The sequence below is a fragment of the Condylostylus longicornis genome, unplaced genomic scaffold (genome assembly GCF_029603195.1).
Source record: "Condylostylus longicornis isolate FDR11 unplaced genomic scaffold, ASM2960319v2 ptg000080l, whole genome shotgun sequence".
In the NCBI taxonomy this organism is placed as follows: Eukaryota; Metazoa; Arthropoda; class Insecta; order Diptera; family Dolichopodidae; genus Condylostylus; species Condylostylus longicornis.
This window is the reverse complement of record NW_026578048.1, coordinates 2970404-2994639: the sequence shown is the minus strand read 5'-3', so window position 1 is coordinate 2994639 and position 24236 is coordinate 2970404. Positions and strand designations below refer to the sequence as shown.

General features: G+C 22.7%; 3 protein-coding genes across 3 annotated transcripts in view; 2 read left to right on the top strand and 1 right to left on the bottom strand.

Annotated features, from left to right (window-relative positions):
* The first annotated feature begins 1279 nt into the window (after window positions 1–1279).
* Window positions 1280–2944, top strand: LOC129612987 (methionine synthase reductase). Its single transcript, XM_055526859.1, has 3 exons — window positions 1280–1491; window positions 1556–1684; window positions 1785–2944. Exons 1-3 carry the CDS (start codon window positions 1369–1371, stop codon window positions 2874–2876), a joined length of 1344 nt encoding a protein of 447 aa, XP_055382834.1. The 5' UTR covers window positions 1280–1368; the 3' UTR covers window positions 2877–2944.
* A 1204-nt stretch (window positions 2945–4148) lies between these two features.
* On the top strand, window positions 4149–8984 carry LOC129612985 (tudor domain-containing protein 7B-like). The gene is made up of 12 exons (XM_055526857.1): window positions 4149–4270; window positions 4332–4567; window positions 4641–4854; window positions 4910–5595; window positions 5675–6188; window positions 6450–7180; window positions 7243–7602; window positions 7654–7778; window positions 7850–8027; window positions 8083–8231; window positions 8321–8472; window positions 8615–8984. The coding sequence occupies exons 2-12, from the start codon at window positions 4355–4357 to the stop codon at window positions 8833–8835; spliced, it is 3543 nt and encodes a 1180-aa protein (XP_055382832.1). The 5' UTR covers window positions 4149–4270; window positions 4332–4354; the 3' UTR covers window positions 8836–8984.
* Window positions 8985–15213: 6229 nt separating this feature from the next.
* Window positions 15214–24236, bottom strand: part of LOC129612986 (serine/threonine-protein kinase PAK 3) — a 31378-nt gene continuing 22355 nt past the window's right edge. Inside the window, exon 2 of the mRNA XM_055526858.1 lies at window positions 15214–15672. The gene's annotated coding sequence lies outside the window, so the exon portion shown is untranslated. The remainder of the gene's footprint in view (window positions 15673–24236) is intronic.

The following is a 24236-nucleotide window of genomic DNA, read 5'->3' as shown; positions in this document are numbered from 1 at the left end:
TTTTAAGCAAAATACATAACTAATACCAATCAATCCTTATAAGTATTTTTTCAATGGCATTTTTTCAATTAATATTCAATTAATCATGGTGTAAAACCATATTAAAAAAGACTCTTAAAAAGTAACATGCAATAAAACGATAGTTAATAATTATGTGATATTAAAATTTTGTTTTAATCTAGATCTGGATCAATTTTATATTCTAAATTATTTTTTAATACTAAAATTTAACTTACCTTCCATAAAGTAGTCCAAGTTGATAAAATAAGTTGTAAATATTTAACAAGAAAATTTTTTATCAAAAACATAGATCTAATGGTCTTATAATGCCACAATGATTCTTATTTAGAAAAATATTTAAAATTTGAAACTTTTAAGCTTATAGCTTAAAAGATCTGTTTTAATGTTTATTTGTTTTCAAAACCGATATTGCATTTATATTACACTGTCAAACAGTATATTTTTTTCACAAAAGTAAAGTAATAAAATTTTGACACTTTGCAGAACTATATATTTGAAGTATAAACTATCTTTTTAATATGAGCTACATCTTAGCTGTAGTGTCAACTTAAGTGTACATATACCGATACTGAGTTTTCACTTTGTTGAAGCACAATGCTACTTCCCAATTTCTCTATCAAATCTTAGTTTTTTAAACAAGCTATGGAATACGCCGAAGTCTTCTATAGACTTTTAAAAACACAAGTTTCATATAAAATAAGGCGAAATATATATAAGGTTCTGAATGTGCAAAGATTTGTCATTAAATACCAAATTTAGGCTCATAAAAAAAAAAACAGAATGTTTTTTTATTTTTTGTCAATATGCGAATGCATGTTGTGAATGACAAGACACTACTTGGATATTTATTTTATTTATATCGCAAAGAAAATTTCTTTAAATCAATGAATGAATTTTTGCCATCATAAATATCGCAAAAAAATGTATTTTTTAATAACAAAGATTTACTTATCAATCCTTTATTTTAAAAAATCAAAAAACACAATTTAAGTGATATTTAATGTTTCGACAAAAAAAAAACAGTTTTTTCAAACAACATAACTTTTACATCCATGTAAGCTATTTAACTCCGTTATTTCGAAAAAAGAGATTGTAAAAAAATTAGTATGTATCTATCTTTATCTCATACCGATTTTTTGGCGTTCCCTTCAACACATTTTGAGATTGATTTATTTACAAAAATTTTTACATATGTTTTTAAGCAATACAGCAATATACTTACTAACGTCAATTATTGTCAATTGTCACAGGCTACATTACACTTAAATTTAATTTCGTCATGACAGTGAAATTGGTATTCTTAAGTTATTAAATTAAAATAATATTGTTATAAATCACTATTAAAATATGAAATTGGAAGGAAAGATTAATATCAATGACATTGGTAAATTTATTATAACGGAGAGAACGTTACCCAAACAACCAAATGAATACTTGGAAGTTTCTTTTCCTGCAAAACTCACGTGTGATGTATATAGATAAACAACTTTTTGAAGAACGTAAAACAAAATTATAACTTTTATATTTTTTACAGACAGAAGCAGTTTTTGATAACATTAATTTTCCTTTTGCTATATCGTCAGTAAAAAGTCATAAAATAAAGTCGTTACAAATTCTAGGGAAAAGTGATGAAAAGGAGGTTCATGAAATAGTTTTAGAAAATGTAAATATTTTATTAATCTTAACTCACGTACCAATTGACATATTATCAACTCGCTAACGATACATTTTCAATAATAACTGCTATACATATATTATTTTAGGAAAACCAATTTAAATTTTTACCTGGTGATACAATTGGCATTTTGCCAGAAAACGATGAAGAAGAAGTAGAGTTTATCCTAAAGCGTTTAGATCTTCTAGAGAAGGCTGATATCCCATGTAAGATTCAACTTAAAAATGTATCGGCAAAAAGTGTGAAAATTCCAGTTCATATACCAAAGCAAACAACATGCAGAGTGATTCTTACTAATTTAATAAACTATAAGTGTGTTCCAAAAAAGTCACTAATTTGCTCTCTTCTAAATTACTGTGAAAATGAAACGGAGAGACTTTTTTTGGAAACTCTTTCCAGTAAGGAAGGAAATGAACTATACAATGATTTAATACTTAAGAAATCAGTAAACGTTTTTGATATTTTAAAAGCCTTTGAATCATTGCATCCGCCATTAAGTTTACTTATAGAACATTTGCCAAGACTTTTACCACGACCGTATTCAATCTCCAACTCTTTTTTGAACAATCCTAAGGAAATGAAAATAATTTTCTCAAGTTTTATAGATAATCGTGGAATTACAACAAAATATCTAAAAAAAATATATAATGTTAATAGTACAAAAATCGTAAACCTGTATTTTCGTCAACCAAGCAAATTTAGATTTGTTGAAGAATATTATTCTAAGGATATTTTGATGATCAGTGTTGGATGTGCAGTATCTCCTTTTTTAGGCTTCTTGGAAGAAAAATCATACTTAATGGAGCAGGGTTTGGAAATGGGTCGCTGGTTTTTATATTGTGGTTTTAGGTGTAAATCTACGGCAATTTATCGAAGTCGTATTGTTAATTATGAAAAGAATGGTGTTTTAGAAAAATATTATGAATGTCTGTCAAAAGAAGAATCAACGGAATCAGAATATGTTCAAGACGCCATTAAAAAATCTCAGGTTGAATTTAGTTCGCTTGCATTAAGTAATAACAGTATTCTGTTTATTTGTGCTGACGGAAATTTAATATCAAAAGATATTAGAGCATGCATACAAAAATGCGTATTCCCAGATATCGATGAAAGTGATTCCAAAGATATAATACTTGACTGGATTAAAAGTGGAAAATATATTGAAGAAATATGGATTTAATAGTGTGCAAAAAATAGAGTGATAGTTTATTTAAAATTCATGCGCTATTTAAAAATAAAAACACGCTAATTTAATAAAAGGTTTTTCTTTTTTCTGCTAACATAAATACGTAACTGTAAAGAAGGTACCTACTTACCACTTGCCAACGAGTGCCAACATATATTATGATCTTTTCTATGCACGTAATTTAAAATTCTTAATTTCTAGTAATTTTAAACTAAAAATTGATCATCATTACCCAAACTATCGAGTAATTTATTCTGTGAGCATTAGTCATCTTTCACAAAAAGGTCGTTTTCTTTTTATCAAAATTCATGATTATGAACTTTTCAAAGATTTCGATTCTCGAAAAAGAAAATTTGCAAAATAATAAAACGAAATCATTCGATCTTGTAAAACTTAATATTCGCGATGCCGTATTAAATTTTAACTTTAAACTAATAAGATCTTAAGATAAAAATAATAAGATTTGTCATGAGCATACTTCTTTTACGAAAAATTATTAAAATTTCGACAACTCGATTATTTTTAATACAGATATTTTAAAGCGAGTCTCGGGGCTTATTGTTTATTAAAATTCGACTGAATTGATTTTTTTAATTTTACTTACAAATATAAAGCAATATATAAAAGAGAAGAACAAAAAATTAAATAAAAAATAAGATTATTTAGTGTGTATTATTTATGTCCATGGTTTTATTTAACATTTGGCGACACTTGCTGTGCGAAAAGGCAAGGCTCTTTTAAAAATACAGTATATCACTATATTTATGTTAATAAGCAAATGTTGCCAAACCAGTTTATTCATAAACATTTCTAAATTATCAGCGACAAAGTGAAATTGTCATGAACGACGCAGCTAAATCATATGAAATACTTTGCTTTAATAAAATAATTGTATTAAATTAGAATTAGATATTTAGATAGATTAGATATTAATTGTATTAAATTAGAAATAGAAATTTTATATCAGAAATTAATTAAATTTGAATTTCGGCAGTGTTTCAATATATGCTCAATAGTTCTCATATTAGCTTCTTAAGAATTTCATATTTTGTCTATAAGTTTTACAAATTTTTAGTAGATTGTCTTGTATTATTTACATTACCATATACCAAAGAAAGTTTTAAAAACATTCCGGTAGAGTGTTTTTTTTAAGTCCTCCTTTTGGAGTATGAAAAATTTTTTTAAATGGCAGCTCTGATTTATATATAAAAATTAAAACTATGCATTTAGCAGGTATATAAACTATTTTGCGCTTTATGAATATATGTAAATTCTAACGGTTTCAGAAAAGAAAAAAAATTTTAAAGATTCACATTTGTTAAATTTTAAATACGGGGATTTACGATAAAATATTTTATTTTTTAATAGTCAAAATAAAAATTGATAAAGTGATTAAAAGTTGTTAAAAAGTTTTTGTATTTTTATAGAAAAAGTGATTTTTTATTTTAGATAGTACTACAATTATTTAAACGATGACGTCGAAATCACCTGAAGCTCAGGCTTCGATAGGTGTTCTTCGAGCTCTTTTAAATGTTCAAAAACACCCTATACGATTATCTGTATTGCTGAAAGAATATAAGGAAATGGAAGGTAGAATTTTACCTTATAGACAATTTGGGTTTAAATCGGCTGAAGAATTTTTGAAAATGTCAGGGGAATTTTTAATGATGTTTGATCAAGGAGAGGTAGATTTGTGTACATCTAAAAACTAGTTATTCTAACTTTTTTTTAAAATTGGTGAAAACTTTATATTCATAGGTGCTAGTTGGAGCTCGTCCAAACAAAGATTCTGCTCATATTGTTAAAATGGTTGCATGTCAAAAACCATCTCGAAAGAGATCAAACAGAACTTATAGTAATAGAAATCGAATGCCAAAAAGGGATGTTCAAAACAATACTTCATATTTATTTCAGGTTTACCGAAATTTTGCTTCATTAGCTAGTTATGGTAATTTGGCGAGAAGAACTGCAAGTACGCATTAATTTTTTATTAAATTGAAAACTACTACATAAAATATTTATTTCAGAACCAGTCATGAGAATTAATAATTTTGTATCTCAAACACAAAATTCAAAGCCTCAGAAATTCGTAACCTCAAAAGTGAATGACCGGTTAGTAGCAAAAAATTTAGTGCAAAAGGACGGAGAACAACTGAAAGAAAAACCTGTTCAATCAAAAATATCGCCATTTCTGCAGGTTATTCCAAAAAAAGATGGTTCCCAAAATTTAACAACAAGTAAAAGTAGTGCCCACAACTTAAATAAAGTTGGTGAAACAAGTTCCAAAAATTCAGAACGAGATGAAAATTCAAGGTATAATTTTGCCACTACAAAAGAGCATACAATTTCGGTGAGCGAGAGCGATTCTAAAATTTCTAATGAAAATAACTTAAACAATATGAAACAAAATGAATTTTTATGCAATAAAGCGCGTGCTTTAAAGAAATTGATAAATAATGTAGAAAATAATAGTTTTAAAAATTTGACGGAGCACACTGTTGCTGTTTCAAACAAGGAGAATTTGCAAACACCTTTTGAAAACACAATCATAGATCCAAATAAAGAAGTGTATTCAAACCTATTGACACCACCAGTTTCACCATTAAATGAAAAACTTGATGTGCAAACAAAACTATCTAGTGTATCAGCAAATGTTTTAACTGATACCACCGTTAGAGTAATAAATGAAAATAATAAAGATTTAGGAGAAAAGGTATAAATCAAACAAACGTACCCCATCTACTTGTATCTAATTTCGAAAATTTTTATTTTCTGTTTTATTTACTCTTCAGTGTTTAAAACCGAAAATTTCGCCAACAGAAAAATATGAATTTAACTTCAAATTAAATCCAGTAACGTCATTGGAACAATATTGTTTGGCACGTGGATTTGAAGAGCCTCGATATGATTCAAAATATTATAATGGATTGCTTTTCAGCGTAATGATTAATGGGAAGAAGTATACCACTTATCCGAAATTCTTCAATGATATGCAAATAGCCAAAAATGCATGTGCAGCTATTGCAATTGAAGAAATTAAATTAGAGGAATCTAAAATTGCAAAATACCCAGTTTCTACAAATTCTGATTCAGATTTGTTACTAAAAATTTATGAAGAGCTAAAAATCAATCATACAAGTGGTATCTTTGTAAAAATGTTTCCAAAGTTTTTTGAATTAAAATTTCAGCAAAGTTTACCAGATCATTGGTTTTCGTTAGTTGAAAGTTCGAAGTATTTTCTAATAGAATCCACAGTGGATTTCGAAAATGCAATATTAGTTGCTAATTTAAATCTTGAAGATTCAGGTAAATTTTACAGAATTTTGAAACCTTTTAAACTTCTATAACTTAATATATTTGTATTTATTCTAACAATAGCATTAATCCTTAATGTAAGAATATTATTGCTTAGAATAGAAATTTTGTAAAATGTATTTAGATAAAAACGTTAAAAGATTATTTAAATTAATTTTAAAAAGTTTTGATTATCTACATGAAATCCTAAAGAGTATGCATATAATATTTATGCATGTTTATGAAAATTACTTTTTTTTGTTTTTTACATAGATAATTTAGAAGAAATGAGCGGATCGATTCTTGAGTCAATAACCTTACCGTGGGATAAGAAATATTGGAATCTATATATAACACATTGCGAATCTCCCGCAACAATATGGGCTCGTATAATAGATAACAATTATAGTCAAAAGTTGGAAACATTGTTAAATCAAATTGAACAAAAAATGTTAAATAAGAAAACACAACCCGACTCAATATTGACTGGACAGCATTATTTAGTTTCAATGTCCGAGACGTGGCATCGAGTTTATTTGCAAAAAATGAATGATGAAATTAATCGTTGCTTATGCTTTTTTATAGACTTTGGGGATAAAGATTGGGTGTCAATTGATGAGCTCTATGTGTGTGATAAAGAATTTTTAAAACTTCCACCACAGGCCATATCATTTAGTCTTTTTGGTTTACAAGACTTTACTGAAAATCCAATTGCCAATAAGTGTCTTAATGAAACAATTATGGGTGCATCATTAGTAGCTGAAATTCTTACAAAGAAAGAAATTTATGAATCAAATGAGTCTAAACAAATTGACATTGTGTTGTATGACACGTCATCACATATAGATATTATTATAAATGAAGTTTTAATTGAAAGAATATGTGCTGGTGTGCCAATACCAGAATTAAAACAAAATAGTCCTACCAACGTCAATATTACACATATTACTGATAGGGGTGATATTTATTTACAGATTTTAGATTCTAATTTTTACTATCTACAGGTAAATTTTTATTAAAATATGGGTCGTAATATAACTTTGAAATAAAAAAAAATATGTTTTAGAAACTTATTTTGCAATTGATTGAATCAAAGTTCCAACATGATCAGTATAAAGTCAAGTTAGAAGAATTAAATCTATCAAATTTATATTTGGTAGCCGATGAAGGGAAATGGTATAGAGGATCTCTAGTTGATATTGATGTAAAAAATCGAAATGCAAAAGAATTCAAGATATTTTACGTTGATTATGGGCTAACAAAGCAAGTTAACATTTCAAATATATTTTCCTTGGAATCTCTGAGCACAGCTTTGAACCGCTACCCAAGACAAGCAATAAAAACAAAAATGTATAATATGCCACCGTCAAATGAATTTGTGTTAAATAAACTAAAATCTATGTTACCAGATAACTCTTTAGCTATAGTAAGTTATATTACTATATAAACGATTAACTATTATATCTTTTATATTTAGGTTAAATCAGTAGTTAATGAATTTAATTTAAATGGAATTCCCCAAGTAATAGTTTTTATACGAATTGAAAAGAATCAAAGTTTATGTAACGTTAATGATGCAATACGAATAGAATATGAGCTCATGTAAGTGAATTTTTTTATCAGTTTTTGAATCAGTTGTTTGAATTTTTAACAATTTGTTAATATGTGTTTAGCTCGAACGATGTAAGTAGTGATGTTTTAATTAATGAATCTTCATCATCTTCAATAAGTCAACCGACGCCAGAGTATGAAATGTTACCAATTGAATTACACTCAAATATTAATTTACCGGAAAAAGGTGAAATATTCAACGTTTTGGTAACGGTTGTGACAAGCCCTTTTGACTTTTATGTAAAAATGAATTTTTTTCTTGTTTTCTTGTTATTGCGAAATAATTTTATTCTAGATAAGACCCCAAGAAGACAGTTTGCAATATGAAAATATGATGACAATATTACAAAATCAATGTCAAAATAACAAGGAAGTCGTATCTGCTGATATGATAGAACCTGGTGAAGCTTATGCAGCATGTCTTAAAGATGGAATATATTACAGGTATTATAAACATGTATTATTTATTTTACGAACAAAAAAAGTAGTGAATCAAGTAGTCGACCAAAAAAAAAAATAATCATGTTTTTTAGATGCATCATAGAAAAGTCGCTGTTTGACAAAAAATGTTCCGTTTATTTTTGTGATCGTGGCGATAGGGATATAATTGACATTAAATCGCTCTGCTCATTACCAGGCAAATGTCGTGATTTACCAACACAGGCTATTAAAGCTAAATTACATGGTAAAAATATTTGAAATGCGAAAAATTGTTTTATTAAAATAAAAAAAAAATTAAATATATCAAATCTTTGCTGAAATTACAGACTGAATTTATAGAAAATATTATTTCTATGTTAAACTCAAAGATTTTATTTTGTTTGCAGGCATCATACCTATTAAAGAGATATGGTCACAAAAGGATAATGATCGTTTTTATGAGCTAACTGCAGGAAAAAATTTTATTGCAGTTGTAAAACATATTTTATTCGATCATCTTGATTCTTACAGAAATTCAAAAGTTTTAGAATTGAAATTGATAGATCAATCAAATGATGTAATAGTGCACGAAATTTTGCTGGAAGAAAATCGTGCAATTTTATCTTAATCTGATTTATTAAAATCTAATTTAGAAATTTTAAAATTTTAGGAAAATTTCATTTTTTCTAATATTTTTCTTTATGTTTATTCCTCTTCAATTTGATTAAATTAAATAATCAAAAGAACCGTATTTAATGTTAAAAGCAAGAAATTCTACTCAAACAGGATTCTTAAAATTAAAAACAATTGAGTTTACAATAAATATAATTCATTTTTTTATATTTATAGTGTAAATATTATCAATATTTTAAAGAAGTTTTATTTTTTTTTTTTTAAACTTTTAATAAAAGTTACGTCACAGTTGAGAATTCTTTAAAAAAATTTTTAATAATAACTTGAAACGAACACTTAATGTTAAGTTTATCAAAATATCCGTGAAATTAATATTAAATGTTAGTTATTTGGCAGAGTTCATTTTAAGTATGTAATATGTATATTGAATACTGTAACATTTTAAAATGTATTACGCTACATTTTGATATCATGAATTTTAATAAAAATCAAAGTATAGAAGTTACTTAGTATTTTACAAATATCTTGAAAATTGATATGTTAAAAATGTTTTTAAGAGTTTATATGTTAAAAATAAAGAGTTTATAAATTCTTTGAAATGAAATTTGTTCTCTATTTTATTTATAATAAAACACTAATTATTAATAAATTACATATTTACTTTGAAAATTTTCTTATCTTCGGGTTGGAAATGAGCGCAACCGAACAAATATCGATAATATCAACGGGTGATATCTATATATATTGCGATATGTATTAGTTCGTAGTTATTACGTGCACTGAAACTTCTAAATTTTAAAAGACTTTTCGCACAAACTATATATTTTACTTTTTAATATGTAATATAGTCGAAATTCAATCAATATCCCAATATTTTTCTATTATGCTCCTCTTCTAATTTATGTTTTTTCAGTAGTTATAAAAAAAGCTTAAAATTTCTTTAGAATTTTAAGAATAACAGTCAGTTATTTTTAAAATTTTTGCAGTTTGGATATATCTTAACCTGCTTGATTTTAAGATCTAAATTAGAACTGATTTATTGAAAATCCACATCGATATATGAGGTCCTCCTGAAAAGGCATTTAGTTTATAATGTTCATGTGTAATTTAAGACAATCTAATTTTCATGTGTAAGTGTAAGACAATTTATTTTGTACCGCCATTCTAAAAGCTCTAATCAATTCTTAGTAATACAGTAAATTTTATTTTCTTCCGAAAGAAAATTCTTTTGAAGTATTCACAAATTATTTTTCAGAGGTTTATCTCGTTTCTTAATAGATTTTTCGTATCACTGAAACCTTCTTCGTTCGTGATTTTGGTGCACATTTAAATACATGTACATATAAAAATTATATGGATTAACAAATTTATTTATTATAGAAATATTTAATATTTCCTTTTTTCCCAATTAACTCAAAAAAAAAAACCCAACCAAATAATTTAAACTATGTATGTATTTTATTTATTTTTATATATGGACACACTTATGACTTAAATCGAACAAATTCATTTATTTATATGTAATTCCTTGTTTAATATTTTTTTTTCTTTTTTTCATTAAAAAATTAAATATTTCTTAACTTAAATTGCGAAATTAATTATGGTTAAAAAATTAACAAAAATAAAAAAAAAATTTTTATATAATAAAATTTCGATAAAAAATTTTTTTTTTCTTAATGAATTTCTAAACAATAAATTTTGTATAAATGTTTGTATATACATATTTATTTATAAAAAATATGTATAATTATTGCAATATTTTTAATTTTCTAACAAACAAAAAGCATATGAATGCTTTTTAGTAGTGTACTCTGTATACAACATAAAATATTAAATTATCTTTGTTTTTTCATGTTTCTTTCTTAAGAAGTAATGTTTTGCCAAATTTATTTTAGTTAAGTTAAGCATTCTATTTATTGTTTTATTATATTAAGTTCTTTTAATTGTCATAAAATAGTTTTAAACCTTTATTTAAGAACACATAAAATTGTTAACTTATAACAATAATATTTAAATCGTACAGGAAAGAAATGGTCGGTACAGGAAAGAAATTATTGGATAGACTTTGGATAGAACACTTACGTCACTTATTCAAGTAATTGGTATCAAATCTTTAATAAATTTTTGAATTACTTTTCACTCCAAAAGAGATTTCCATACAAAATAGCGTTTTATTTACAAACTTTTGTTCACTATTCCGAAGTAGTTTGGAGTATTATACTTTTTTATAAATTTATAATTCGTAATTTATTTCTTTGTATGGATGTACCAATAGAATATGAAAATTTTCAGTTTTATATTTTGGAAAAATTAAAAATTATTATAATAATTTATGATATATACGAGTACAAAGCAAGATCCAAGCATTCATCCATTTAAAACAAAAAATTAAATTTTTTCACTTTTTCTTTTGTCATTAGTAGAGCTAAATTAAATTTCTTAAATTTAAAATTTCTTTTTATAATGATTTATGTATTACAAATAACTATAATAATATTTTTAGAAAATAAAATTTAAAAACAAATTCACATATTAAAAATGTTTGTATAATAATCAAAGTTTTTATTTATATAAAATAAATTTAAAATTACATAATATTAATTAAATTTATTTTTTTTTCCATCATTTATTTTCATTATTTATTTTTATAAGCAATATGCTTTAGAAATTATTCTGATTACTTATTAAAAAAAAAAAAAATAAATTTATTTCATTAGAAAACTAAAAAGAACATTAAAAAAGTTTTATTTTTTTTTTCTTTTCATATTTATATGTACAAAATTTTATTTAAAAAGAAAAATTTTATATATGTTTTTTTCTCTCTAACAACTTTTTGAAAAAAATTGTTTTGCATCAATAAAACAAGTATGAAAAAAAAATATAATTATCACTAAAATTTAATAATATAAGCTAAAAAATAAAAAAATAACTATATTTATATTTTTATGATTAAAACGCGATATTGATATTATATATTTTTGTTTGTTTTTAATTATAATGTCCAAAAAATATTTTATTATATTGTACGTAAAAAAATTGATTTGTGCCATTTACAATAAGAAAAATCATTGAAATTTTTATATTCAATTAAATTTTCAAATTTAAGTATTTACTATTTTTTATATTAAATTATTATCGCAATAAAATTTATAATATAATTATGTATTGTCGTATAAAATATTGAGTATAAAAATTGTAACATTATTATTAGATTAAAAAAAAAACATAAATTTTTAAAATTTTTAATTTATGATGTTTATATATTTTTTTTTAATAAAAAAGAAAAAATCATGGAATTTAATATTTAACATACAAAAAAAAAAAAATTTGTTTTGTATTAATTTTATACAAAATTGTAATTGATTTATAAATTTAAATTAAAATTAAATTGTAAATTTAATTACACAATAATATTTCACATTATTTTCTTCATTTTACTATACTGTGTATCAATATCATATTTTTTTTTAACGAATTTATTTATGAATATTTATATTATATATACAACTGAAAAAAAAATTATTATAATATATGCGCGTCAGTTACTTATTATTTACTTATTATTATAAATACAAAATTTCACTTAAAACATTTTGTTTTTTTAATAAAAATCACTTTTTTGGACTAAAATTTGAACCTAAGTTTAAATTGCAACATTATTTCATTTTGTTTCGTTTTATTTATAATTCAATTTCAACAACAAAAATTAAATAAAAAAATTTTTTTTTTTAAAACTTATTTTAAATACAAATTTTTTTAAAAGATTTGTTTTTTTTTTTGTGTTTCAATTATAAATTGTGTGTATTTTAAAAATTATTGTACATATCAAATAATATTTATAGTTTTTATTAGTTATACAAAAACCATTGTTTTATGAGACTTAAAATAGTATGAATGGACCAAATTGATTTTTAAATATTTTAAATTGTATTTAAGACATTTTTAAGATTAGTTTTTTGTTTGTTTATTTTTCTAAGGGAACCATATTGAATTCATAATATTTAAGTCTTTTAATATTCTTATTTTTTGATTATATAAAAAAATAGATTTTTATATAATCTTATTAATTAAGAATTATTTTAATTTTATTTTAATAGTGCATTGTATTTTTTAACTCTTATTTTCGTTCTTTGTGGAAATTTAAGTTTGTTTACTAATATTTTTACAATATATTTTTAAAATTAATTTTTTTTTTTCAATTTTTTTTTTTTGATAAAAAATACTGCTTTTTATAAAAATGTTTTTTTTTTTGTTTTTTGTGTGTAAAATATGTATATGTATAAAAAAGCAATAGTATTTTAATAAATTTTTTTTTTTTTTAAAGATAAATACAAAATATTTATCCAGAATTATTTTTTAATTATTTTTTTATATTTAGTAGACGATTTTACTTTACTTTTAATTTTTAGTCTTAGAATAAATTTTATTGAAATATAAATTTTATTTTATTGATTTTTATTTGATTTTAATTTGTTTTTTTTTTTTATACAAAAATTGAATTATTTAATTAACTACTTTTCAGAAAAATAAAATTTTTTGCAAAGAAATGAAAGAAAAAAATGTAAAACTATTAATTTTATTTAAATATTAAAATTATATATGTAAAATAAGGATTAACTGATGAATGACCGTTTTAAAAAATTGTAATCGATATAAAAATCTATGAATTTTAAATAATTTTCGTTATAAATTAAGAAAAAATAAAATGACCCTGATAATGTGAAAAAGATATTGTTTAAAAACATATAAAAATATTTCAATATTTTTATATTTTATTTTTAACAGTGCCAAAATCAAAGATTAACAAAATTTTTAAATTTAACATTCCTTGATTTCCACAATAAAGTAAGTACTAGAGTATTAGTATACAATTTAGATTATAAATATGAATTGCTAAATTGTATATTATTAATGTCATATCAATATGTATGAGAAATCAGGATTAATTTATTTCAGATAAGAATTTTATAGTATTTATATTTGTTAAGATTAAAAATATTCTTAACTTTAATATAGTTTTTCTTAAAACTTTAATATAATTGAAATTTTTATAACATAAATTGGTTTACAAAAATTTTAATATTAATAACATTTCAAAAAAAAAAGGATTGTTTGTTCATTGACAATCTAATTTATACAAAAGTCAAAGAAATGATAAATTTTTATGGGCGTTTTCATTTATTATCAAACTATAAAATAGTATACCACTTTTACAATAAATATCAAATTTTTTAATAAAACAAACCATAATAGTCATTCACCATAACAAAATTTTTTATAATATCTAAGTAATTAAGAAAGAAATTAATATTTGATTAGAAAAGTACAACTCATTTTACAACATATTTCAAAAAAAAAAAAAAGTTGAAATTCGGAAAAATTAAAAAAAAAGGAATGTTCTCAATACTGTTTCATTAATTTAAATTTAATTTCTCAGAAATATTTAAAAAAAAATATTAAAATAAGTACTGATAAAATACTTGTGTCAGAAAAAAATTAAAAATATACTTATTTAAAAAATTTTGTATATTATTTATAATTTTTAAAGTTTATAATTAAACTAAGTAATTAGTACATAATAATTATATCGAAATATTAATTATTTTATTGAATTCATATTATATAAATATAATATTGTAGAACACAAATTTTAAAATGGAATATGATGTTCATTATTGTATGTCTCTATTTATTTATTATTTGCCGCTATCAGAAAATTATTATTTTATATTAATATTGAATTTAAAAAGAAAAAAAAAACAGAATTACAAATGTTCATTAATTGAAATTATAGCTTATTTAAAAAAAACAATAATTTTTTAAATAAATAAAATAATTTAATTCGAAAATATTTATAGTTTTTTTTTTTGTTTTGTAACATAGCTATTTCTTTTTATTTTAATATTTTAATTTTAGTCAATATTTATGTTGTTACATAAAAATTTCATATCACATTTTAATAATATGTTTTATTGGCAGGAAAATTTTTTTGTATACGTATAAAAAAAATCGGATCTTACACCATTTATTCTTAGTAAATAATGTAAATTTATTATTTAAAATTTCATTATTTTGATGTTACAAAACAAAAAAAAAACTATATGCAATAAATTCGAAATTGTAAAATAATTATTTAAAAGCTAGTTTTAATGAATTTAACATTTTATTAAGCTTAAATATTTTTATTAATAATATAAAACAAATAGAATTGTTTAAAGAAAAGGGATGTTTTAAATTTTTTAAATACTGATAGCATTAAATTTTTTACTTATTTTATTTAATAAGAATAATTAAATAAATAAGCACACTTTTTTTTATTTTAAATTTATTTTTAGTTTTTTTTAATTACTTTATTTAATTTTTTTGTGTCTACCAATAATTTGTAAAACCTTATTACTATTTTATTTTTAATACAATTTTTTTTTTTTTTTTAATTATAAATTTGAAAGGCTTGGTGTAATATCGATAGTCTTATGATAATAGTTGATTTTTCGTTTCAGTTTTTTCTTTATTTTTAATTTTATTATTTAATAATTTTAATAAATTTTATTATCTTATCAAAACCATAAATTTTTATATTCCATTTTCTATAGTACTTTAATAAATTGAATTAATACAAAAAAAAATATTTTTTTTGGTCTTATTTTTAATATTTGTAGCAAAAATACAAATAATTTTCTCCATTTGAAATAATTATGATTGATTAATTGATTTTGTAGTCGGAATAGATTGATCCTCTAATTTTTGTTTATTAATTGTATTTAAAATATAGTTTTTTTTATGGTTGTCCTTCTTGAAAATAATTTTCAATTTGAAGATTTTCTTTTTGAGCCTAAAAATAAAAAAAATAAATAATTTATTATTAATAATTTAAAAAAATAGTGTATAAATATTATAAATATTTAAAATTTATGTAATTTTATATTAAAATTTTATTATACAGCGTCTACAGTTTGCATATTTAGTAAATAAGCAGATTAATTTGATATATTCGTGTATGTGCATTTGGATGATTTATTTTGAAAGTGATCTAAAAGTCTGTTTCAATTAAAAATGAAATATTGTACCGTTTGAATTTAATGGAATCAAAAATTCGGTTGACTATCTATTTTTGCTTTAAATTTAAATATATTATTTGTTTTCCTATCCGACAAAATAAGATTCGAAAAGTAATTTAAATAATGATAATATATTTAGTCACCCTATTATTTTGAAGTAAATATTAATTTACACTTTTATTATAAAATGGGATCTTTGTATGTATGCATGTTAAAATACTCTGGCATGTTAGATTTTTTTTTTTTTGTAATTTTTATAATTTGCATTCAATTTTCATTTAAAGACCATGTGCACAATTCATGATCTTCAAATATAATTTAATTTTATTATAACATATAAGCATATACATACTTTATATATTACAATTATTATGTCATTTAACTGTCTATTAAATAAAAGTAAATAATAGTATTACATAAGAGTAATGTTCATTAAGGGTTTTCCTTAAAACATTAAATTTAACGTTATCATGTGAAAATTTAAGATTATTTTTATTTTTTTTATTATTTTATGTTTTCTTGCAATAATTTTAAAATAAGTATTACAAAATTAATTTATAAATATCTTCATTTAAAGTTAGAGAAGATTTTCCACATGTGTTCAATGAGAACTTTGAAATTAAGTTTTTATAAAATAATTTTGTTTTCTAACGTGAAGTTGCGAAAAGAAGCATAAATTTGTAAATTTTATAATAAAATAGAAAAATTATTTATTAAAATTTTTTCTTTAATTGCATTTAAATTTTAGATCTATTTGGACATGGTTGATTTAATAAATTGTTCTAAATTAAAAAGCAAGGATGTAATCAAAGGAAAAACAAATGTAACACTTAATTATTGCAATTTGTTTAGGACATGAACTAGAATAAAACTCATGGATATCTGAAATTAATAAAAACTAATGAATTGAAGAAAAGAAAAGGCTTAAATAAAGAAACTATTTGCTTTTTTAGTTAAAGATCTACTTAAAAGAAAGCTGGTACTCAGACTCCAATAATTAATTTTTTTTGTAAACCTTTAGTGTCACCAAAATACTTTCATATAAGTAAAACAAAACATTTTAAATAGAAAATGGAAATTTATATTTCCACTTTGGAAAACTATTGTTTCATAATATCAATTGAAAAAATGTAATTTAATAGATTTATTAAGAGTAATTCTGCATTCTTGTACATAAATATTGTCAGTAATTTCATTAAATTATAATATCTATAATATTCTATAATTTTATTTACTATTACCATATTAAAATTTAAATATACACATAAATTATTTGATAAAGTAATTTAAAAATTAACAAAACTCAATAATATTTTATTATTAAATAATAATACTCGTATTTATTTTGTTTATTGTATTTTTTATCATTTATCATACATACGTTATATACTTATACGTATATATATAAAATTTTCTTATCAATTTGTTTTTTGAGCTATCAAAGTAGAAAAAAAATGATAAGAATTTCTATTTTTAAAGATAAATTGAATATTGCCAAGAATTCAAATTTACTTATTTGTTTTGAATTTTTTTTACGAATATTTTAATAAAACAGTTGTTGTATTCAGTATATTAAAAAATATACTGAATTTCTTATCATAATTGGCGTAGAGAATGAAAACTTTGGCAAATATGAATTTTTGCTAATAAGATTGGTGAATTCACCTAAATTTCATGCGAATAGAGTTGCCGATATTGTCGAATAAAAATTCGGTGTAAATAAGTAAGACGAATGAAAAAAATTGGTTTCTTACCGTACCAATGTTTAGAATCTGGCAAAGAAAAGCATTTCAGTCGATTTGCATAGTAATTCGTTTCGCCGATTGTGAGAAAGAATTCAATTTATAGTTATTGTAGTTTAATTCCTCTGAAAGCAACCGATTTTCTCTACATCTGACAAAATACTTTTTAGAATGAATAAAAAATATGTTATATCAATAGCAAATTAATCAATAAATATTATTAGGAATTAAAAATATTATTTGTTAGCAATTTTTAATATTATTTAATTGATGAGTTGAAAAAATAAAATTGAAAGTATTGGTTTTGAAATTTGGGGAATACACTCCACTGTTTGTACATAAGCCTGCAATATATTTAAGTATTTAAATAGCTTATAAACAAAATCTTTTAAATGAAATACAACGGAGAATTATACCGTTATTTAATAACAAATTTGAAAATAATTCCAAAGTATATAATTTCAAGCCCATTTCAAGAAATGCTCAAATATTTATGTAAAGAAATTTTAGTATTAAAAAAATTAATACATTATTTTTGAGTAAACATCTAATACCTACTTAAAATTAACAAGTCCCTTACACTTATGTTCAAACGAAAATTTTTTTGATGCAAAAAATGTATTTAAATGACAAGTTCTTATATTTGTTCAATATTGTAAGTATAACTAAGTATTTATACGCAACAAGAAATAAGTAAAAAAGAAATGTTATAAATGTATACAGAGTTACACTTATGGAAGTGTAGACTGTCATGTGTCATGTCATCGCAATTAATTCTCTTTTACGAGTACTACAATACTACAATACAACTGGTTTCACTTTTCATTATCTCTTCTGTTCTACCTAAAAGCCAATACAGGTAGTGAGCCTACACCTAACCACAATTTTATATGAAATATTTGTTTTTATTTTAATACAAGATTGCATTTTAATTTCTTTTTAAATAAGTGAAGTAACTTGTTTAAAAAAACCAAAAAACAAAAAATACTTAATTTTTACTTATTTTGTATTTTTCATATTGAACTTGTTTAAAAGACGAAAGTAGCAATAGTTTACTTCTGGAATCTCAAATCTTAATTGATAAATGATTTGCAAAATAAATAAAATTTCTTATTTTGAATTAAGCGAATACACCAAAAGAAAAATATGTTTAAATGACGATTTAAAAAGCAGTTAAATTTTCAGTGAAATTGAGAAATTTAATCAATTTTTTATTTTGACATCAATATTGAAATATGTCGCATTGGTTACAATTTTATAGAGTCCAATGTATGCACATTATGTACACATTCATGCGTAAATAAGGCGGAAACATGTTTATTAATTCGTACTATACGTACGAATGTATGTAAAAATTTCAATTATCCTGAGACAGGTTGAATTTCTCCTAAATAAAAATACTTTGTATAAGGGACGGATAAAATTCAAAAAATAGAAAATTAATTTTTATTTTGTCATCTTGTAGGTAGATCAAGAAATTTTTTTAAGTTTTTACGATTCAAGATAATTTTAATCAACAATGTAAACTAACAACTTTCATAATTAACATTAAAAAATTGTTAACAATCACAAGAAATTCTAGTAATTCAGATGTACATTTCAAAGTATCAAATATTTGTCCACAATATTTGTGTTGCATTCTACTTTTACCATAAATAATAATTTTTAAATAAAACAAATTGTATGGGCGCATCTTGTAAGTCGCAGCTTGCTTTCGTGACTGTAACTGCAAAAAGCGGCGAAAATAAATATTAATTTGGTGTAGCTTCTTATATTTATTTTTATTACAACAATTATCGACTTGGCTGTTTTGCAATTTTTTTGTTTTGACATTTTGTTACAAAAAGGTGGTTTTATTGACAGTTAAACTATTTTTTTTTTTCTGTACCGCATATGCAGTCAAACCTCCATATGGCCTACAGATATAAATACATGTACATCTACACTGAGAAATGCAAGACTCCTCTAACAGCATGAAATATAGCTTAGAATGTAAAGGCTGGCTTATAAAGAAAAACTTGATATAAGTAACAATTTTCTATTTATATATATTATTTACATACATATTATATTTGAGTCCGACGAAATGCAAATATCACAAAAATATACATTCAAACGTATTTGTAAATACATAAACGATATTGTTAAGATTAATAACAAAAAAAAAATTATTTATTTGCAATAGCCATATTGTTTGCAAATTTACGAAAAAGACAAATAATTTGGTTGTAAACAACAAACAAGAAAAGTTACAATTTTCCTTTTTCAACACTTTAACACTTAGAATAAAATTTAATTTCCATTTCTAATATTAAATTTATGTCACATGCAAAACTAATAAATCTTTAATATTTTATTTTTTATTAGTTAACCATCTATGGAAAATAAAATTTTTAAAATTTAACGAATAGAATGAAAAAAAAAATCCATTTCTAACGCATTTATTTTCTCTATAGAATTCCTATATTTATTTATTCTTTATCAATAGGAAAAAAAATAAAAATTTAAAAAGAATAAAACATTAAATTTTTTCAGTATTTGTCGTCAACACTTATTATTAATGTCACTGTATATTATACGCATATTCTCACATTTATGCAACCACGTACAATGTATTTTTGTTTTAAAAACGTATATATGTATAACAATAACTTATATGGCACACACTAGTTGCATATGCCTTACTTGTTTTATGAAAAAAAGTACAATATTAGATTCACATATGAATGAAACTATTAAGAGTTCTGATAGAAAATAAACCCTCTAAATTTCATGGTAAACTCATTACCCACAATAATAATATACATATATATATATATAAATTATTTAACGACATATGTATATAATATATAGTTTGTGTACATTATATCATATGATAAGATTCTCATATAATTATACTTATATAAATATCAAAGTATAATAATTATTATTTTGCCATATATGGATATAAAGAAGGCATTTAAAGAAAAGGAAGATTATGAATAAGAAAAAAATTATTATGAAGCAAGAGATATTTGAATAATAGGATACTTATTGAACAAATTTTAAATAAAATTAAAATTTACAAGACATTACTTACAATATTAAAAAGTATTAGGTACGTGAGAATTGCAAAAGTTAACTTGAAATGGTTGAGTCACGAAATTTCCCAAATTTTTAAAAATTAATCAAGATTCGTGGCGCAATCAGTATAATTTAAAAAATTTGTTTTCCATTCAATTTGATGATGATTTTTGATAATGTTGACATAAAAATGACAATTTCAAATGAGTAGAATATGTCAAATAGTATTAAAAACTGATCTATTAAAGCTAAAAATGTTTCTAAAATTAAAAATCGTTTGCCACTATAAAAATTTTAAAATAATTTTTATATTATTTTTATGATATTTTTTATAGAAGACAATTTTTATATAATTACACAACGAACTACTGAGCTAGTGAGTAGTAAAATTTTTAATCTAAAACAGAGCCACTCAAAAAAAGCAGTTCTATTGTTTAATTACAAAATTAGTTTCTGTATGTCAGTATAAACTATATACAAAATTATATTATCCACTTTTATAACATCACATTATGATATATTGTGAACTTTCTGTCATAAGGGCACATTCAAATATTATCCACATACTTATAATTGCAATATCCAATACACAAAAATGTGCTTGAAGTGTGAGAGCCGTAACACGAATGTCATCTAAAAGAAGTAAATATGAAGTAAATAATTACCCAAATTATTTAATATTAATTAATAATTTTATGAAACTAAAAATATTCAATATTTCTAATTGAATTATGAAAAATATGTAAGTATAGTTTTGAAAATTTTAATCTAATTGAGGGTTTCAGAAAGGAAGTGCTACTTTTTTATATTACAAACGAAAAATATTCAACTACAATGCTCTTGCAATCCTACCAATTAAACTTCAAATTAAAAGACGAGTTCTCTTTCTTCTTTTATTTTAAATATTCACCCTTATGCACTTGTAATCACAATATATGACTCTAAAAATAACTGCCGCGACAACTAACACAATAAAAAACAAAAAACACAAAAAAAACACAACAATAAGAATGTAGAGTGTATGAAAAGCGAAATCATCTTTTATGCCACTTTTTTTTATGTTTTCTTGTTTTTCATTTTTGTTATTCCATTCCTGATGATGGAAGCCAAAGCACGTACTTATAGATAAATGAATAAAAGGAAAAAATAATAAACAATGAAATATGTGTATATCGTTTAAAAATAAAAAAAAGGTTGTTAATATCGAAATAAAATATTGAAAATATATTTGAAGCATTGAACTCGAAGATATGTATATCCGAGAAGAGAAGTGTGATCAGAAATAAATTTTTTAATATTGAAAACTATATAATATTAAAAATATATGCATAAAAAAAGGAAGTTTATATACATATATCTAATATTTTTAATGTACTGAACACTTAATATCGTAATTTACTAGCCCAAACTCTATTATCAATTATAGGATGTTAATTATGAAATATAGAATAGAAAAATCATGTAAAAATATTGAATAATTTTAGTTGTAAGGCCATAATGCCATATTATTCTCGAATTATTATTTAAAACTTAAATTTGGAATACTAAAAATATAAGAATCGGAAAGAAATCGAAAAAATATATTGTACATTAGAAATATTTAATCTTTTTAAAAACGCAACCGCTTTGAAAGTGGCGGGAATACAACCACTAAAATAGGAAAATACATTTTAAAAACATTTTACATTCTTGGCCATCCCTTGCTTTATTCTTAACACGCCCTGGGAATTCGCACACCATATATTAAAAAATCCCGCTTTACATCACCTTTGATCGTGAAATTTCATATTAAGTCACATATTCTTTCTAAGTTAGTTCTTAAAATTTCAACTTCCCAAATTAGTTCTTTTTAAAATCAATATTCGCGCCCTCTGCTATTAAATGACTAATCTGGTGTGTAGTAAAAAATTTTGCAATTCTTTTTAAAATACGATTTAAGTATATTAATCGATTTATGAATTTAACGTTTTTCGAAACAAACCTAGTTTATTTAAAATCCAAGCCCAAGAGCTTATTTAAACCTGTTCGGGTTTGAGTTTAGAAAACGTTGTAACTTGCAAAAATGTAATATTGTCTATTATTTTCAAAACTTCAATTTTTTTTTAAATTACTCCTGAAGTTATGCAAAACAAAACACAAAAACTTTTTACTTAATCACCATTCAGAACTAAAACTCCCTCCTATTCAATTAAAAAATTAAAAAAAAAAATAATTTTTCGATTTTATTTCTAAACGAAAAATCTATTTTCGAAAATATTTTTTTTACCTTATTCAATGTAAGAGAACATAAAACAAAGGAGTTCAAATTTTTACTTAAAATGTCATTTAATTCTGAAAAAAAAAATGTTCAAAACACTGTTCTTTTTCTTTTTTATATTTTTCTCTCTTTGTTTATTAAAAATCAGGGGGAATAAGTATGCAAATTTTGTGGTTTTCTTTTGAAGTGGTTAAATTTTTTCTGGAGAACTGTTCCAATGCTCCTTATATATCTAAATTAAAATATGAATAAATGCTACAAGTGTATTTGGAGTTTATATTGTGAAAATACTTGCGTGAACCATTCTATATAGGTATGTCCTTATATTTTATTTGTATATGAGTAGCATGTAATATTCAATTTGAATTATACACTGATATATAGTCATACCCAATTCTATTTAATTTTAAAATCCGATTTGCACATACCAATAAAAATTCATATATGTAGATTTTGTGTTTATTAGCCATTTATGAGTGATTTTCTAATATTCCTGATTAAAATTAAGTATTTAATCTTTTTTTTAAAAATTTTTTTGTTTAAATTTAGTTATAGAAAATTTTGTTTTTAATCATTTTGATGCATTAAAAATTAATTAGGCTCGCTTCATTTAACCATAAGAATTAGGGCGTTTAAATTGTTGTGAAAATAAAAATAATTAAATTAATGAAATCAAAACTACTAATTACTAATTGAAGGTTGAAACAAAAACAATTTTTCGTTTTTTTACTACTTTGTTTGATAATTATGATTCAACTTGCAAGCTTACAAATTATCGTTTCTGTAATAAATTTTACTTATAAAAGAGTCCCGGAAATTTTTGCATAACTTCAGGAGAAATTTTAGAGTAAAAAATTTTCAAAAAATTTGTACAAACGTAGAACTTGAATTGTATTGCTAATTGAATTACTTAAAGAATAAGAATATATTTTTCAGTAACAGGACGATTTGATGATAAGAGTGCTGAAAAAAGGCGAACCGGAGATTAACATTTTGCCATCTTTGAAGGATATTAACTGAAGAAGCAGCAGAATCCACAAAGAAATTTTGTATTAGAAAATAAAATATTTGACGATCTAGCTGTAAATTTTAGATAATTCGGATTTGCCGTGCAGGAGGAAATTTCCCTGAAAACAATCAAAAAATCGATTAAAGATCTAATTACGTTTATACAAAAGTTGATTTTTTTTTATCTTCAACGAGTATAGAGGGGAAAAAAAACGAACAGAACGGAAAGAACAGGGTCCGACATATTTTTTTTAAGTTTTTTTAAATG